This window comes from Phodopus roborovskii, unplaced genomic scaffold (assembly GCF_943737965.1).
Source record: "Phodopus roborovskii unplaced genomic scaffold, PHOROB, whole genome shotgun sequence".
NCBI lineage: Eukaryota > Metazoa > Chordata > Mammalia > Rodentia > Cricetidae > Phodopus > Phodopus roborovskii.
Genome location: NW_026126525.1, coordinates 36,299,530 through 36,319,108, shown reverse-complemented (window position 1 = coordinate 36,319,108; position 19,579 = coordinate 36,299,530). Strand labels below are relative to the sequence as shown.

The following is a 19,579-nucleotide window of genomic DNA, read 5'->3' as shown; positions in this document are numbered from 1 at the left end:
TCTGGACCATATGAAAATAATCTATTAAAATTTTTAGTAAATCCTAATTCCCTTAACACTTAAGGTAAATTTGTTTCCAGCTTCTGTCAATTCTGACAACTCTGTTGCCATTCTCATTAGTATAAAACCTGATTTGTTTTACCCTTTAACAAAACTTCTGGGGAGTGGAGAGATGGCTCAGCAATTAAAGGCACTGGTTCAGGACATGGATTGATTTTCAGCACCTACACGCTGACTCAGAAGCATCTGTAACTCCAGGTTCAGAAGATATGACATTCACTTCTGGCCTCCACAGGTATTGTTTGCATGTGTTGGGCACATGCAAGCAAAACACTCATTCACATAAAGCAAAAATAAATCTTTTTTTTTTTTTTTAAATCTCTGGATGTACTTGAGATTTCTTATGGTAGGGACAGAACACACAATAGAATAAAATGTTCACAGTGAATAATTTAAAACAGACAAAAAAAGAGTTTGGGTAACTCTTTTCTCTAAATTTTTTCTGAAACTTTGTAACTGGTCATCTAATGTTTCAAATTGATTTGTGTGTTACATACTAAACTTTTTGTTCTATTAGCTGACAAGTCTTTTTAAATCAACTAAACCTACTGAGTTACTTTTCCTGCCTGCCTTAAGTTCTTTAAGCATTCATTTTGCAAAATACCTGGTTATGCAGGTATTATCCTCTGACAACATTATAAGTCTCTTTTTTAAGCAGCACTCTCTCTTTATATTATTTTTTAAAGTTTATTATATCATCATGCACTCTGTGTGTGTGTGTGTGTGTGTGTGTGTGTGTGTGCCCGTGCGCATATGGAAGTCAGACCAGAACTTGTGGGAGGTGACTTTTAGCACCACGTGGCTCCCAGGGATTGCATGTTGCTGCAGGCATCATTACCCACAGAGCCATCTCTTAAGCCCTCAAGTAGCATTCTCTACACTGTTTTGTCCCCTTTTCACATTACAAGGTTTCCCTCAGATATTTAATGAATTGGGTTCTAAAACAGGGCTTTTGGGTTACAGCATTAATTGAAGGTGATACGATAAACTGTATTGTAGCATTGTGTATTTACAGTGTGTGTGGTAAGAAAGGGCATTAGTATCTCCACTAGAAGTCACTTCAAATTTCCTGGGTAGAAAGGTGAAATCCTAGTTCTAGGTATGCTGGGATTTCTGAGAAAAAGAGGAAGCATTTTTGTAATTTAGTAAACTTCTTTATGCATTAGCTTCATACAGGTCTCATCCATCCTGACTTTTTTTTCTTTTCTAAATCATCATGATGTCCTATATTTTGACTTCATGCATTTTCATCATATTAAAATAGTTTATTGCTAACAATTATTAAACTAACTTTTATTTAATAATTTCATATATTGCAAGCTTCTGATAAATATCTCAAATGAAAATATTTTTACTTTCTGGAATATAATAAATTGAAAATTTTCGGTAATAGTCTTCTTTTACTTTATATTTTTACTGAACACTTATATTTCATATATTAATATATACACACATACGCACATATATATATTACATATATATATATATATAATTTTTTCTTATCTTACTTATCAATCCCAGTTCCCTCTCTCTCCTTCCCTCCCATAACCCCTGACTGCCCCTCCTGCCCCATTCCCCCCTACACTCCACAGGGAGGGTGATGCCTTCCAGGAGGGATCATTAAAATCTGTCAGTCATGTGGAGTAGGGTCTAGGCCCTCCCTCCTGCCTCTAGGCTAAGGGAGTATCCCTCCATGGGGAATGTGCACCCAAAGTCCTTTTGTGCACCAGGGATACATCCTGGTTCCACTGTCCTGTCCGAGGTCCCTCAGACTGCCCAGGCCTTCTAACTGAGACCCATGTTCAGGGGGTCTGAGTAGGTATAATGCTGGTTTCCCGGTTATCAGTCTGGGGATCCATGAGCTTCCCCTTGTTCAGGTCAGCTGTCTCTGTGTCCCCTTATCTTATCTCTCTTCCCCCTCTATAACTTGATTCCAGGAGTTCAGCTCATTGTTTAGCTGTGGGTGTCTGCTTCTGCTTCCATCAGCTACTCGATGAGGGCTCTATGATGGCATATAAGTTAGTTATCAATCTCATTATCAGGGAAGGGCATTTAAGATAGCCTCTCTATTGTTGCTCAGATTGTTAATTGGGGTCATCCTTGTAGGTTTCTGAACATTTCTATGAGTCAGACACTAAAGATCAGTAATTAATAAATAGAAACTCCTGAAAGTGAGAAGCTTCTGTAAGGCAAAGGACATAGTTGACAAGACCAAACAGCAGCCCACAGACTGGGAAAGATCTTCTCCAGTCCCACATCTGACAGAATGCTGATTTCCAAAATATACAAAGAACTCAAGAAACTAGTCACCAAAACACCAAAAAACCCTATTAAAAAATGGGGTACTGAACTGAATAGAGAACTCTCAATAGAGGAATCCAAAATGGCTGAAAGTACTCAACATTCTTAGCTATCAGGGAAATGCAAATCAAAACAATTCTGAGATACCATCTTACTCCTGTCAGAATGGCTAAAATTAGAAACACCAATGACAACTAATGCTGGAGAGGATGTGGAGAAAGGGGAACACTCCTCCACTGCTGATGGGAGTGCAAACTCATACAGCCATTTAGGAGATCAGTGTGACGGTTCCTTAGGAAAATGGGAATCAGTCTACCACAGGACCCGGCAATCCCCATCTTAGGCATATACCCATATGATCCACATCCAAGCAACAAAGACATCTGTTCAACTATGTTTGTAGCAGCATTATTTGTAATAGGAAGAACCTGGAAGCAACCTAGATGCCCTCAACTGAAGAATGGATAAAGAAGATATGGCACATTTACATAGTGGAATACTACTCAGCTGGGGAAAAAAAAAAAAAAAAACAATGGAATCTTGAAATTTGCGGGATGGAACTTCCATCCTGAATGAGGTAACCCAGTTACAAAAAGAGGAACATGGTATGTACTCACTCACATATGGATTTTATACATAGAGCAAAGGATCACCAGACTACAATTCACACCGTCAGAGAAACTAAGAAACAAGGAAGAACCTAAGAGAATCATACAAGGTCTTTCATAGAAGGGGAAAGGGAAAGGAACAAGATTTCCTGATATTGGGAGTGGGGGCGGGCTGTGAGTGGAGAGGGAGTTAGAAGAAAGAGAAGGGAAGGAGAGGAGAACATGTGGGACCAGGAAGATTGAGTCAGGGGACAAATAGACAAGAACGAAAAAAGAGACACAGTAATAGAGGGAACTGTTATAGATTTGAAGAGAAAACTGACTCTAGAGAAATTGTCCATCCTTACCTTTTCAATGTGCCTTGTGTTGCCAGAAAAGAAGCCCTTCAACAGAGCAGCAGACCAAGCTGCAGGGAGGAAGACTACAGATTTTCTTCTTCAACTTTTCTTTCTTTTTTCCTTTTGTTGTATAGGGATTTAACTAAGAGCCTAGCAACATAAGTGCTGTCATTGAACTATATATATCTCCAACCCCTTTAAAATTTTATATTTTGAGATAGAATCTAAGTATGCCCGTCATAACTTCCAATCTCCCTGCCTCAGCCTTCCAAGAAGATGGGACCAACAAGCTTGTGCCACAAAATCCAACTGTAAACTGACTTAACTCAGTCTTACTGTTTACAACGTCATCCACAGCACAATATGTCATGGTGACACTATCTGCTGAGCCTTCTACAGGAGCATATGTGTACATGGGGCTTACTCACAAGCAGCCCTGAGTTCAGTAGTGTTGAGGTGGAAGTCAGGCACATTTATGCGTCAGCACCCACTGAAGACTTCAATGTTACAGAAGGACTCTAAGGAGAAGGACCCTGATAAGCCATTTCCTGATCTCTGCTCATCAGACATCTCAAGATAACATGTTTGTTGCTTTAAACTGCCAAATTTTGAAGTACTTATGATTTACAGCCAGCTTGAGAACACCACTTTAAGTGCTTCTGTAAAATATGTTTTACTCTCTGTTGTCTTAACTTTAGATTATTGTATGTACAGATAAGTAGTTGACCTATGCATTGATCTGGGAAGTTTGGCAAACATGCTAGTATTTGTATTACTTCTCCAGAGATATTAAAACTAAGTTCTGGATCTTTTCCTGCCCCCAAATAATACTACATTTAAGCACTGTGGTAAAGGTATATTTGAAGAAATGATTGGGAATAATAATTAATAATAATATGAAGGGGTAATCTCCAGGAAATGAAAGAGTTTATTGAGTCTGGTCAGCCTCATCCTACCATTCTTTTTAAAAAAGGTTTTACTATTACTTACTGAAATGTGTATGTTTGTGTCTGTGTGCATATATGTGCACCTGTGTGCAGATACCCGAAGCAACAGAACAATTATGTTGATGACATGAAGCTGGAGTTATAGGTGGTTGTTAGATGCCTGATGTGGGCACTGAAAACTGAACTTTAATCCTCTGGAAGAACACAAGTGTTCATAATCACTGAACCATGTCTCCAACACCCTCCAAAAAACTTTTAATTTACTTTTTACATTTATTTGTGTGTGTGGTTATGCATGCATGTATTCATGCCTTTACCCACCATGCCATCTTGCCCACCTGGCACTTTACCACTTTTGTATAGAGTACATGAGTATAATTCTATTCAACTACCACTGTGAGACATGTAGACAAAGCTAAGGGATCCTTCATTACCTTATCCTACCCTAAGTACCTTCTTTTTCATTGTTGAGCACCTACTCTGGTTCCCAGCTGCAGAGGTCACTCTGGGCAACTCTCAGGCCCCACTGGTAGAATCTCACCCCTAAAATGGCAGTTCAGCAAGTTGCTTCTCCTTGAACCCACTGAGAGGTGAGGGAAAAGGAACATACTAGGACTTAGGATGCCCTGGGAAGTTAGTGAAATTGGACAGGCTCCCTATGGGTCAGGAGCTCTCTGACCTCAGAATATCATCTGAAAAGAGCAAAAAAGGGAACTGATATCCAATATACCCATAATATGCAGTGTTCTACCTCAGGCAGAACAGTTGAAGCTGTGTAGGTATTTTATCTCTTTTTATGTCAGTACCTAAATAATAGTCTTAATTATTCCTCCTGGCACACAAACCTGAAACTATTTACTATTTAGCACCGTACCAGTTTGCCCTGATGCATAGAATGTAGAAAACTATAAAGAAAACATTCAAATGTAGTTCTTCTTGCTTTGTGTGGCAAACAAAATAGTTTAAGGAAGATGGACTACAGTGAGAATACAATGGTAGCTTTTTGGGCCTCCTGGCTTTTCTTTCTCTCTCTCCCTACTAACACAGTCCTTCTGCTGCTCCCCCTCTCCAGTGAGGCACAGACCACATTATATAGCCTCAGCTTGGAAGGCTGAGGGAGGAAAGCTGTGTGTTCAAAGTCAACTTGGGCAACACAAAGAGTAAATTACCAAAGATGGGAGACAAATGACAAAGCTTTCTGAAGGAGAGGTGGAGAATAATGTCTGCAAGAAACATGAGAGGACTGTGCAGAAGGCACAAACAAAACTAAAAGCAAGTTCTGACCTGTACATAAAGGTACAAAAACTAAAATGGTAAGATCTACTGAGGAAGCACACACAGACCACAGTCTGAAATCACAATTATACAATGTTAAAACCAAACCAACCAGTAAAAAGCACTGAGAAAAAAGTTTCAAAAATAGGAAAGAAGCCTGAACATAGTACTGTGATGAGCAATCAAATGAATAAGGAAAATCAGCGCCATCTAGGGCAATTTCAAAGGCTACAAGTCAACACTCTAATTACTGCAGGCTGTGTTGAACACTGATGTGGTGATTTGAATGAAAATAGCCCCTGTCCACTCATATATTTGAATACATGGTCTCCAGTGGACTGTTTAGGAAGGATTAGAAAGTGCCTCCTTGTTGGCACTGGGGGTACGCTTTGAGGTTTCAAAAACTCACACCAGGCTCAGGATCACTTTTCTGCCCACTGCTTATGGATCAGCTTATGGAGCTCTCAACTACTGCTCCAGGGCAATGTATGCCTATTGCCATGCTCTCCACCATGATAGTCATAAATTAATCAGAAACTATAAGGAATCCCCCTGTTAAATGCTTTCTTTTATAAGTTGCCTTGGTCATGGTGTCTTTTCACAGTAATAGAACAATAATTAAGATAAGTGTCATATTTTTATTATAGCACTTTCAAACTATATTGGGTATACATGGTATTAAGTCTAAGTCTAAACCTGTGTCTTGAAATACAAAAGTAAATTAATATTTATTTATTAATTATTATATTAATAATTATTAATTAATACAAATATCATCATTACCAAAAGGAGATAATAAGAAGGAAGCAATATTTAAATAAGATGAATCATTCTTTAAAGAAAATCACTGGGAGTTAAATAATCATACTTAAAGGAAATTAGGAAACTTAAAGGACATTAGGAAAAACTAAGATTAGGGAAACCCAGGCTTATAATAGAGCCCTTTGGAGACTGTCACCAGTATTCACTAGGACTGGAAATGGATGGCTAGCTGTTATCAAGATCACACAGAGAGCTAGAGAACTGGGGTTATGACAAGTGTGTCGTGGTCAAGTGAAAATAAAATCAAAAGGTCTTGCAGATTCACATCAGGTTTGTATGTCCATTTCATACAAAACATATTTTGACGAGATAAGTGATGGTGTTTAACTCTAAAAAGTAGTTCCACTGGAGCAAATAAATAGTATGAATGCTCCAACTAATAGTTAATTTTTTAAAGGCTTTACTTTTATCATTTTTAATTATGTGTCAGTGGGTGGATGTGGGGTATGTATGCACACTAGTGCAGGCACCTATAGAGGTCAGAGGCAGTGTCCTGGAGGTAAATTTTGAACTTCCTGACATGAATATTAGGAACTGAACTTGAGCTCTCTGCAAGAACAGTATGAACTTTTAACTGCTGAACCATCTCGCCAGCCCCTAGAGGTGTTTTTTGTTTGTTTTTAACAAAAGGAACATTTCATATACATATTCAATAGTCATACTTCATTATAAAATTTCTACTTAAATAGAAGTGAAATATTAAAAGCATTTTCTTGACATACCCTGATGGCAAAGTTTCTGTGTTGGCATTTCTAGACCGTGGCCGCAGAGGTTCTGCAAACCCTTCTGGCTGCCTTACTTTGTCAAAAACAGAATTGCTTCTGGAATCAGAGTCAGGGTCTAGGAGGTTCTGAGCTTCTGGTCCCATTTCGGCACTGGTAGAAGGAATACATTCACTGTGCTCTGAGGATGATGGGGGTTCTTGGACAGGAGGCTCTTGGATGGTGGTGTTAGTGCAATTGGAAGTTGAGGTGATTTCTTCGGATGGTAGTGGAGTACCCATGGTAGAAATATTATCAGCTAAGACAGATGAAGATGATTCTCCATTAACTACAAGGGAAAAATAGCAAAATGACCTATAACCCAATTACCTAGTCAATTTATTACACTTCGTCAATGCCTATTCAAACTGAGCAATATACCAGATATCAAAGAACATAAAATAATAAAAGATGTTTTTGGAATCAAATTTTAGGAATAAAATGAGTAAATAATAAAAATTTTAGGAATTTTAAGAATAAAGTGGTAAATGATAAAAGTTTAAGTATACATATATTAATAACTTTAACTTCAGGTAACACACCAACATTAAGAAAATGTTTTTTCCTTCAAATTATCAACTTTAAATCTATTACATGTAAGTGGTAGTTAGTCTCCAAAAAAAAAAAAAAAAAAAAAAAAAAAAACAAACAAAAACAAAAAAAAAGAACTCTTTCATCCAATAAGAAATACATGATTGTATTAATTCTTAAGATAGTACCATAGGGCTGGAGAGATGGCTCAGAGGTTAAGAGCACTGGCTGCTCTCACAGAGGTCCTGAGTTCAATTCCCAGGAACCACATGATGGCTCACAACCATCCATAATGAGATTTAGTGCCCTCTTCTGGCCTGCACAGATACATGAGGACATCCAACATGAGGTCCTCACCAGAGTTCCAAAGGACTTTGGAGACTAGAAAACAGTTAACTAAATATCTCTAAGCAACCCCCTAGTCCCCAAATGACAGAATATCACTATACATCCCTTAGTGGTCTGGAATTTACTATATAAATAAGGCTGACCTTAAACTTACAAAGGCAGCCTGATTCTGTCTCCCAAGTGCTAGAATTAAAATATCTCTTTATTTGTAAGTTACACAGTCTGAGTATTTACACACACACACACACACACACACATCATTTTACTACTTTTCAAACTATGGCATGAAAACTGGTTGCTTGCTTATACAATTTCCTTACAGGTAAATCATTTTAGAGTGGCTACGTCTGCAAAGGGAAAGCCTGTGAGGCAGCCCTGTAGGAACAGCCCAGCTCTGTACCTAATGGTAGTTAGATGAAACACACCGTGAACCAATTAAGCACTCAGACACAAAGCAAGTAGGCAGAACTGTTCACAGTGACAAATTCTGAGCTTGACTAGCACCAGTTTCCTGATTGGTAATTTACTATAGTCACAGGCATACTTAGTGTCGGTAGAAGCCAGTACATAGGACCTTCCCAAATATTTCTCTGCACTTTTCTCAGCATTTATAATTCTTAATAAAAAAAAAAATGGGGGGACATAATACTTCTAAGTTTGTCTGATACCATGGCACACTTATCTATTATACATATATAAAGTACTAATTATATATTAGCAAAAGTTACCTCATACTAGAAGTTAGAGGATTAAAGTGGAAAAGAATATAGTACTTTCCTAAATACCACTTTCCAAGAACTATGGCAGACATTTTTGATTTAATATTTCATTTAGCCTTTACAAATGAGTTATAAGGCAATAAAGAATATCAGTCACATTAGAGATGCTAACTTTGCGGATATTTTTGTCACTTTTTATCAGGTTAAGTCTACTCTTTTCGGGTTTACTCTATTCCTCACTATCTCATCTTCTCGTTGTAATCTAGAATAAATATTTATGGAAACTAAACTTGTCAAATGAATCTTCTTAATCAAGAGGGAGAAAAGGCCTTCATGTGCAATACTACCTCTTGTGGGAAGTTATCATTTCTCGGAACTCCTTAGTATTACCCCACACCCATTATCTGAAACACTTGGAGACAAATGTATTCCAGAATACATGTTTTAGAATTTAGAACAGTAATGTGGCATATGCATTATTATATATTACACCAATACCCGAGCAGGCTAGAAACCAATCATGGCAGAAACTTTAAATAGCCTTGTGCCAGTTCAAATGAATCTACAAAACACACACACAGACATACACACACACCATGCATAACACACACACACACACACACACACACCACACACACCCATATACCACACATACACACACACCACACACACCACATACACATGCACCACACACACCACACATACACACTACACAGACATTCTCATTCTCACTCTCTCTCTCTACCTCTATCTCTCTCTCTGGTTCTCTGAACAAAATTTCTCTGTGTAGACCTGGCTGTGCTGGAACTCATTCTGTAGACTAGGCTGGCTTCAAACTCACAGAGATCACCCTTCTTCTGCCTCTGGAGTGCTGGGATTAAGGGCATGTGCCACCACTACCAGGAGATTTCAGAAACCTTGGTATATTTCTGAAATGACATTTTTTATCATCTGATTCTTTTCATAAAAAAGAATTGACTTAATGATTGGTCATGACATCTAACTACTGCAAGAGATGATGCAACTCCTTCAACTCCCGAATCCAACACAGCCACATAAAACAAACTTTGGTAATATGTGAGTGAACAAGTTTGGGCTTTTTGGTTGTTATTTTACTTTTATAACCTACTGGAAGGGTTCATAAGGAAATAACTGTTAAAATATAACTTTAAATAAGATTTTTACTATATTTTTGCTTTTTCCTGTTCTTTCCTATGAATTACTATCTAGTTAACTAAAATGCCCTTTAAGATAAAAAGCATTAGACCATGTAAAGAATTCTGGCACTGAGATAAACCGCTCTTTATTTTGATTTAAAACTACCATTATTCTCTCTGTATCTACTTCTTCAGACCATACATTTAAGAGTGCACATTTTAAATTGGCCCAAAGGGAGCCTGATGTGTTCAGAATGGGTTATTTTGTCCAGCTATAGGATGAGTGTTTAAAATATAACACTAATTCCTCAAGAATTATAAAATATATATGACCATATCTACCCCCTACTCTTCCCAAATCCCTCTCTCCATACCCTCCAACTTTATGCCCTCTATTTTTTTCTTTTTAAAAATAAATCACTGAGTCCAATTTGTGCTTCTCAAACACTCATGAGTGTGGGGCCAACCCCTTGATAATTGACTCTCAAAGTTATCAACTGTCACTAATTCTTTAGGACTAGGAGCTCACGAGGCCCTGCCCCTTCATAAGATGGCTTTTACTTGGCCTATACTATCATGTCATGTCACTTTTCTGAACAAGAAACAACTAAGGTCACTGTTGTATCTGCCTTCTTGGAAGCATGGAGAACTTTGTGTTGTTCACACCATGGTATATTTTCAGATAAATCCAAAATTACTATAAAGTCTTCCAGAAGAATTTCTTGTACAGCAGTGTAATTCTTCCCTTGGGGAAATACAAAGCTTTCTGATAGATGTATCAAATCACAAGCTAATAAGTTAGTTACTAAGGGGGAATTCACATGCTGAAGACACATTAAAGAAACCATTCATTACTATTACTAACAAATCAATGAATTCACTCAAGTTTGTTAAAAAAATACTTTTTATCATTAATTATCTTGTGGCCTAAAGACCAAGAATCTGATATTATATTAGCACTTGCTAGTAAAGTGTTGCGATGTCTTAACTGTTTTTAGAATACCTACATAAATAATCCAGAAGACTTTAAATTTAGAAAAAACTTAAAGTATTATAACTTTATACTTCATATTACAGAATATTAAGAATGATAACATAATAAAAGAAATGGAGGCATAAATGCATAAACGTCTAATTTCAGTAGGTTACCTGTGTTACTAGCAGGCTCAGATGTGAGTGGTTTTGGAGGTGGACTATTTTTGGGTCTGGTAGCAACCTGAGATGGGGATGAAGGTGTGTTTTCTCCATTAACTACATATGAACAGCATGAGTTGGGAACAACAGTATTTGTTGGTACATGATTATCTACTCCAACAGTACCTTCAACAGCCAACCTTAAAAAAAAAAAAAAAAGCAAAAGACAAAATTCTAACTTCAATGAGTTAAGTACAATAAAACAATCTGTCAGTAGAGTTTATATAAAAAATTTCCTGACTTTCTAACATTCAGGTGGATTGCTAGATAGAGCAGAGAAAAAGATACAGACTGCAGTTACCACAGGCAACTACACTATCTTCAGTTGTAAGTGTCCACACTGGAAGGAAGACACACCAAGTATGCCAAGTGTATCTAGGCCTTCAAGAACTGTTCCAATTGTGTATTTTAAATTAGAATGTTAGGCTACTTAAAATGCTCTGAGAGTAGCTTCAAAGACTCATAGAATTATAAGAAATGCCTCAAAATTAATCCTAACCTTGGAATTGTATTTAGATAATTCTGATTTCGTATCACTCCTCAGTCATCCAGAATCAGTGATCTAGAAGTCTAAGTGACATAAGTCCTTGGAAGTTCTCCTGACACCACAGGGCTTAGTTTCAAAAAAAAGATGTGTCATCATAAAATAAAACAATAATAGTTTTGGTGGTTTTGTCTTAAGACAGGCCTTCCTAGAAGAATCAGGCTAGCTTAGAACTTGCTGTGTAACTATGGCCAGCCCTGCTTGAACTTGCAGCAAATCTTTTTCCCTTTGCCTCTCAAGTGCTGGCATTACAGGCATGAGCAACTATGTACAATGCAGGATTACCTTTTAGGTGATAGTTGTTGTAATTTAAGAAAAGTAGCTCGAGAGAGACAAAATGTGTGAGGGTTCAGGCAGACATTTTTTGTTTTTTGTTTTTTTTTTTAATTAGGGGAAAAAGAAGGAGACTGAGGAGACTGGCCTGCAGGGATGGGAGCAGCAGGAGAGAGAAAAGAGGAGGCTGGTGTGGGGGTGGGTGGGCAGACGGAGAGAAGGAGAAGAGGGAAGAGAGAAGGACAGGAGGTGGGCAGGGTCCTTTTAAAAGGGAACATAGTGAATATACACAGATGGTGCTCTTAGTGACTGCAGCTGAGGGTGTATCCCGTCAGAATCCCAAGGACAGGCCAGTACAGGTAGTAATTTAAACTCCTTTAAAGTCTAAAATTGTACTTTAAAGTACACAATATGAAAACATAGTTTCAACGCTCTTTTTAAAGAGTATTGGGTGTGCTGCAGAGATGGCTCAACTGCTAGACTCCCAACCAAAAAAAAAAAAAAAAAAAAAAAAAAAAAATTAGCCAGTACTGAGAATCAAACCCAAATGTCTGTAAGCAAATGCTCTATCAAGGAATTATATTCCTGACCACTTTTCACAGCTATTGTTTTGAGACAGTATCCCACTGAGCTCCCCAGGATGCCTCGAACCTGCTATCCTCTTGCTTCAACCTCCCAAGTATCTCAAACTGCAGGAGTATGCCACATATTTAACTTGTCCAAGTGCTTTTGATAAGAAGCAGCCAACAGTAATTACGAATGATGTTATCAGTAACTGTGCAGTGTCCAAAAGATTGTACTTTGTCCCTTACTGGCATATTTTCCCTCATATTTTTGGATTTAAATTCCACCATATTTGAACTATTATATACTTTCATTCCATTTACATGTTTTAAAATCATCTTTTAATTATCACAAAATGTGAATAGTGGGATGAATTCTGTGGTCATAATCTTTCGAGCATTATCTTGTGAGCTACAGGAGAATGCCAAATCAATAAGGTCTGCCTCCCTACTTACTACTCACTCTAGTAACCAACAAACTGTAAATACTGATTGTGAAAAGACATTTTCAATTTGAAAGAAACATGACCACATTCCACAATGTAAATAGTTGAAACATTATGCTACATGAGAGAATTATTTGTTTACAGAAAATGGACAGAACAGTGATCTTCTTATGTGTCAGATCTTAATAAGCTGTTATTTTAAAGCTTCTTTCCCAGGTACCAGACAAATAGCATCTTTATATTTAAGTTTTTAAATTTGTATTTATTAATATATTTTTGGTAGTTTTTTATATATGTTCTTTTAATGTAGCCCTGGCTAGGCTTTTAAATTATATGACAAATATTAAATTAAGGTTGGTGTGTGCCTTTAATGCCAGCACTTGTGAGGCACAGGCAAGCGATCTCTCAGTTCAAGGCCAGCCTGGTCTACAGAATGAGTTCTAGGACAGCCAGGACTGAAAACACCAAAAGAAAAAAAAAGGTTAAATTTCTAAATCGGGTGTGTACCTTTAACCCCAGCTCCTGAGAGGAAGAAGCAAGGGGATCAGACATTAGAGGTTATCTTTAACTGCACAGTAAGTCTGAAGTCAGCTACATAAGATCCTGAACACCCCCAACTCCACCCCAAAATATAATACTAACAATCAAGAAACTGAAGCAGGAAGGACATGAGTTGGGAGCTAGCAGAAAATAAAGTAAATTAAAAGCAAACTTCATGCCTGGGAAATATTGCAACATGGTGGCACAAATAATTAAAGGAAGAATTCTACCTGGCAGTTGTCTGTACTGAAGGGTCTCCATCTTCATGTAAGGCATCACCATTCTGCTGTATTTCTACTAAACATCAGGAAGGAAAGCAGCTCAGTTTTTACATATTTCTTGTCAACTTTGTTTACTTAAATTTAAAAGCACATGAGCACAGCTTACTGGTTGGAGAAGAGTTGTGGTTTGTTAGATTTTCTTGCTCAATCACTATTCCATCGAGCACAACTGTCAATTCACCAGTTTGCACTATGCCATTCTTGTTTTCCAAGGAAAGTTTTAATATTTCTTTCACTTTTTCTACTAGAAAAAAAAAAGAAGATTCCAATTTAAAAACATTTTCCACATATAAAAGCATGTTTTAGAGATACCTCAATTCAAGAATGCTGTATTTCAGAACTTGACTGTGCATAAACCACAACACGAATAATTCGGTTCATGGACAGTTCAGTGATTCTGCTTCCCAAGCTCCACACTTGTGACATTATCTTTATTTGCAGCTGTGCACAGTATAACCTACAGAGGATAGGCTAATATTATTTACACAATAAGCACAACAGCTGTGTAAAACTGTGAAGACCCATGGATGAGACACAATTTCATACTAGCCAATACAACACTGTTATTCAAGCTTTATTTAGCCTCAGTTTCCTCACTTTTCACTACAAAATGGAACAATAAAAGCATCAAAAGGATACACGCCCTTAATCCCAGCACTCAGGACACAGAGGAAGGCAGATCTCTGTGAGTTCCAGGCCACTGTGGTCTACTGAGTGAGTTCTAAGATGGTCAGGACTGTTGACAGAGAAACCCTGTCTCAAAAAACCAAAAACAAAACCAAACAAACAAAACCAAAAAGACAAAAAGGAAGTAAAAGGAACTTCAAGCCCAGCCAAGAGTCAATAATGACCTACTTCAAAGCTGCACAGAAAGTTAGGAGACCCACACCTAACACAGTTGTTCAATATGCTACATCTGTGAAGACAGCTTGGTGTTGCTTTCTTATGGAAGTCCACATACTTCCCTCCCATTAAATTTATTCTGATTTAAATGCAAAGCCACTTCAATTCAACTTCCATCCCACAGAATATATATTAAATTTACTTGGAAATGAGAAGAATTTGTAAAGACAACAGTGGAAGAGTGTAAAACTTCAAATATACAAAAGGAATATGGGTTTTCCCATTTGAAATATACTATGGTGTGGTGAATTAGCAAGTAATTATGTACTGTAAAGTTCAAAAATCACTGAAAGCTTAAACATGTATCACAAGCAAGGATACTTGAACAGACATATTAATTAGCTTGATTTGGTTACTGACTTTTATACATAAACCATAAAATGATTTCTTACTCCATAAATATAATTTGTCATTTAATAATTTAGAAAAATAATTCTCCTTAAAATTCATCAGTGATCATTTTATTATCTAATATGGTGATAATGTGATTTTCTTTTTTGTGGATTTTTTTGGTTTGTGTAACACTGGTTGTCCTGGAACTCACTATATCCACAGCTGGTCTCAAATTCATAAAGAGTTCCCTGCCTCTGCCTCCCAAATGCTGCCCTACCAGTAGAAATTTACTGACATAAACATATATACCAGAGAAACTATATGAAGACATGGGGGAAAGGATGGTTATCTACAAGTCAATGTAAGAAGTATTAGAAGAAAACAATCCCACCATCACCTTGATCAGACACAAGTGAGAAAAGCCTCCAGTTGTTCAAGATCTGAGTATGATGGAACATGACTGTGTTTTTAGCACTCAAGAGGCCCAGACAGAAAAATCATGAGTTTAAGGACAGTCTGGCTACATAGGAAGACCCTGCCTCCAAACAAAACAACAAAAATGTAATGACTGGTACATAGGATACTACTGCTATTTTTCTGAAATCCTCCGCTTACTGTACAAATGTGCAAACATTTTGCTCAAGTAGATCAGATACCTAAGTTTATACAATTTATGAGGATTTCCTCTCAAAGTATATTGACATTACAAGTTTCCTCAAAGATTACTGCTAAGATAGATACCTTTACATAAGGGTTAGGTGATTAAATATTTGTATTGGGACTGAGTACAGTCTAACCTTCAGAACAGAGTTAAACACAATCTAAATGTAGAGCAATAGGAATATAGATGATGATGTAAGAATCCAGGTAAGGCTGGATTCCAAAGGCTATTAATTTCTGTACCAAGACAAATAACATGACTAAAATAAGTCAAGCAATAGCAAATAATTAAATTAGTATAAACCATAAATAATATATTTTCTTCTTTAAAACTCTAGTGTTAAAAAACTTTCAATTACATGTGAATTTTCAGAAGGAACTTTTTCTTTTCTTTTGATGCTAGGGAGCAATATTACTAGAGTTTAATAGAAAAACATCCCAGGGCAAGCAAGCTGTAAATCTCAGCAGTTGTTCACAGGAGAATAATAGATGCTAGAAGGAAGAGTCATATTGTTTGCATTACCAGCATGGAGGTCTCTGCTAAGACAGCCGAGTGGTGGGTAGGGAGTTTTAGCAAAAGAATAAGGACGTCCAAGACATCAGAAAAGCATTCTTAGGTGTTGACCAGCATCCAAAATAACGAAACAGAAAGAAGGAAAAGCTGCAAAGGTGGGCAGACTCAAAGACGTGGCAACTTCATATTAGGTTGGAGAGGCTATGTGGGATCAGGAATTCTAGGAAGGGAAAGTATTGTAATAATTAAAGTACAATACTTTTAAAGAGGTAATAATTCCTTAAAGCAAACCAGTCTTCTTAGAGGTAATCATTCCTTCTTGAGGGGTGGTACCTTGGCCAAGTGGTTGACCTGCCCAACTGATAGTTGTGTGTCTGATTCTACTAACCAGAAATGTTTCCCACTGCTATTCTCACACCTCTTCCCCCTCTGAAGAGGAAACCAAACTACCTGGGATCAGGGATCCTGAATCCCTAAACACTTTTGGTATCTCTGGCCTAAGGCAAAGATGACACTACTAAGAAGCTCAAGGACAGTTCTGGCTTTTACCCAAGAAAGAAACAGGTTATCTTGAGGGGGTGTGGGGTATCTTTATCTTCAACAGCCTAGCCATTGTTCCTATCCTTCATTTCACAAGCTGCCGTTGTGAAATTGGGGCAATGACTAACCTGACTTAAAAAAAAAAAAAAAAAAAAACAAGAAAAATTAACTTACTATTTTAAGTACTGACATTTTAAATTCAACCTAACAAACCAATGTTTAGGGTTTTTTGTTTTTGCCACAGTGCTGGAGACTGAGCCAAGGCCTTGCCCACGCTAGGCAAGTATTCCACTACTAAGAGACAACCTTAGCCCCAACTTTGAGGAATTACTAAAAAAGTAGCTAAGAAAATGAGGTAAAGAGCACAAAGACCCACAAATGTCAACAAGAGGCCTTACTTCAAGTGGACTGTTAAAAACTGCCTGATATCAGGGATGGCAGTGTGAAAACCACTCTGCAGCTCCTGCGCTGGAGAGGAGTCACCAATTAAGTGTGCGGACTGCTCTTGAGAGGACCTGAGCATCTATATCAGGTCTCACAGCTGCCTATAATTCCACCTCCAGGGAAATCCAATGTCTCCAGCCTCCTTGGGCAACTGCATTTACATGTACATATTCTCATTACAAAGACACACATACATAGAATTTAAAAATAAAATAATTAAAAAAAAAATCCAAACTAATGTCCCCTTCAGCAGTAGTCTTGTGGCACAATTCAAAGATGAGTGGGCCCTGTGAAACTTCAAACTTGTGAAATGTCTCCTCAAAATATGTCATGAACTAGAATTCTGGTTTTTAAATCTTCAATGAAGTACTAATTTTAGATTAAAACCCACAAACTCTAAAGAATTATAAATCTAAGTCTATATACCCAAAATTGTGTATATACTGACAAAAGGCTAAATGTTACTGTCCTCTGAACTGCTTTAAGAAACCCAATGCCATAAAATGTCAATCATGGAACTATGGTACTTATAGTGTAGTGTTAATTGTTTTTAAAGAGAAGTAGATGATAAGTTCAGGGAAAAAGTATATCTAAGAAGAAGGAAAAAAAACAAATTATTGAGTGGTTATTTTTAGATAGAATTATAATTTCTATACTCCGCTGTGACTTTTTTTCCTTTTTTAAAAAACTTTTTATTGGTTCTTTGTGAATTTCACATCATGCATCTCCATCCCATTCATCTCCCTGTCCCTTCGTATCTATCCTCTGCTCTTGCAACTTTTCACCAAAATAAAATAAAATTTAAAAGAAAAAAAATCACACCATAGAAGCTGTAGTATGACACAGTATACCCTTTAGTCCATACATCTTTACTTGCAAATGTTCATTGCAATGAGTCATTGGTCTGGTTGGAGGCCTCTGGCTTCTGCTACATTATCGATACTGGGCCCTCACTGGGGCTCCTCTTGGACATCCGTTGTTGACATGCAGGTAGATCCTGCAGAAAGCTGCAGTACTGGCCCCTTCAAATGCTCCAGCAGTCCATAGGTAGAGTGGATGGTGGTATGGGCCAACTCAGCCCTGGTTCTGGCCCTGGGTGGTAGCTGGGTTCATCAGCCCACCAGCTCTTCCCCATCCTTACCACCAGGGAGAGCTTTCCAGCACTGCCCCAACTAGATATCCTATGCAGCAAAGAAGCAACAAGCAGGGTCTTGTTCTCCTGCTTGCAGGCCCTAGGGTTGGCTCTCCTGCACCGATACCATGAGGGCCAGCTCTACTGTGTTGCCCAGGCACTCCTCTTTGATTTTTCATTTCCATACTTTTTAGAATGAACTGGTTATCAGAGAAAAAGTATAATGCTAAAATACTTGATCTAAATAAAGTTGTCACTGTCAAGGAAAATAAGAATATGATCAAGGGCAGGGACTCAGTGAAGAGGCAAAGTCCCTGCCTAGTATGCACAAGACCCTATGTTTGATCCCCAGCACTCAGAGAGAAGGGAGAGGACATGCTATTTATCTATTCACCCTAGGTTAACCTTGACTTCACAATTCTTCTGACTCAGCCTACTGAAACCTGGAATTATGGGCATATACCACCATGCTTGAACTAGGTCTTAAAGTTCACAAGTAAATATGAAATTACTGGTAACTGGTATCAGAGAACTGGTAGATGATCTACAGTGTGGAAAAAGGATGGGGAAATACTGCCCAATGTACACTATGGCACAGTTCTGAAAGCAACCACTGGCAATTTTAAGTTCTTTATGAACACAACACTACAACTCACTTCTAGACTTTAGAAGGATATGTTTAAGGTCTCTAAAATAATGTATAAAGAAATGAAGGTTAGAAAGCCACTTACATTTCCTGTTATGTGTTAACAGCACTTGTTTCAATTCCACTGTTGCTCTTCCTAACAGAGCATCTGCTTTTAAAGTGTGGTGACTCCAAACTCGAAACTCCAAGGTGGTCTGTGGGGTCACATTTCTGCATGAATAACATTATAACAAAAATAAACACGGCATCATTGTGTGTGCTAATTCTTTTAAAGTCATCTATTTCAAAGTTTTTCTAAAACTTTGAATTCAGTTTACTACTATATGAAATAGTAAAGTGATTGGATCAGAATTGAATATAACAAATATTCACAAATACATTATGACTTTTGAAACTACTTCGGGATTTTTGTAGTTAGCAACCCACTGAGCAACACAGCACTGATTGTCTTACTGAGACCTCAGAAAAACCTCTCCTCTGGGAACACATTTTTAGAACTGTACAGAATGACTGGCAGTGATAAAATTCTTCTATTTGATTTCTATAACAAACATTCAGAGATAACAGGGCCATATGGAAATAACTTTCTATAAAACAAAAACACAATGATTATGCTTCCTCTTTGAGAAAAGTGAAATTAAAATTTTCATCTGTTAAATTCTTTCTTAGATAAAGAAAAAACCTTCATACTTGAAGTCA

General features: G+C 37.5%; 1 protein-coding gene across 1 annotated transcript in view; it reads right to left on the bottom strand.

The window, feature by feature from the left end:
• The window catches only part of Wwp1 (WW domain containing E3 ubiquitin protein ligase 1), a 95,760-nt gene that overhangs the window by 35,384 nt on the left and 40,797 nt on the right, over positions 1-19,579 (bottom strand). The window contains exons 5-9 of the mRNA XM_051198436.1: positions 18,966-19,090; positions 13,815-13,952; positions 13,658-13,724; positions 11,017-11,201; positions 7,074-7,401 (exon numbers count right to left, since the gene is read on the bottom strand). Of these exons, the coding sequence (XP_051054393.1) occupies positions 7,074-7,401; positions 11,017-11,201; positions 13,658-13,724; positions 13,815-13,952; positions 18,966-19,090 (843 nt within the window). The remainder of the gene's footprint in view (positions 1-7,073; positions 7,402-11,016; positions 11,202-13,657; positions 13,725-13,814; positions 13,953-18,965; positions 19,091-19,579) is intronic.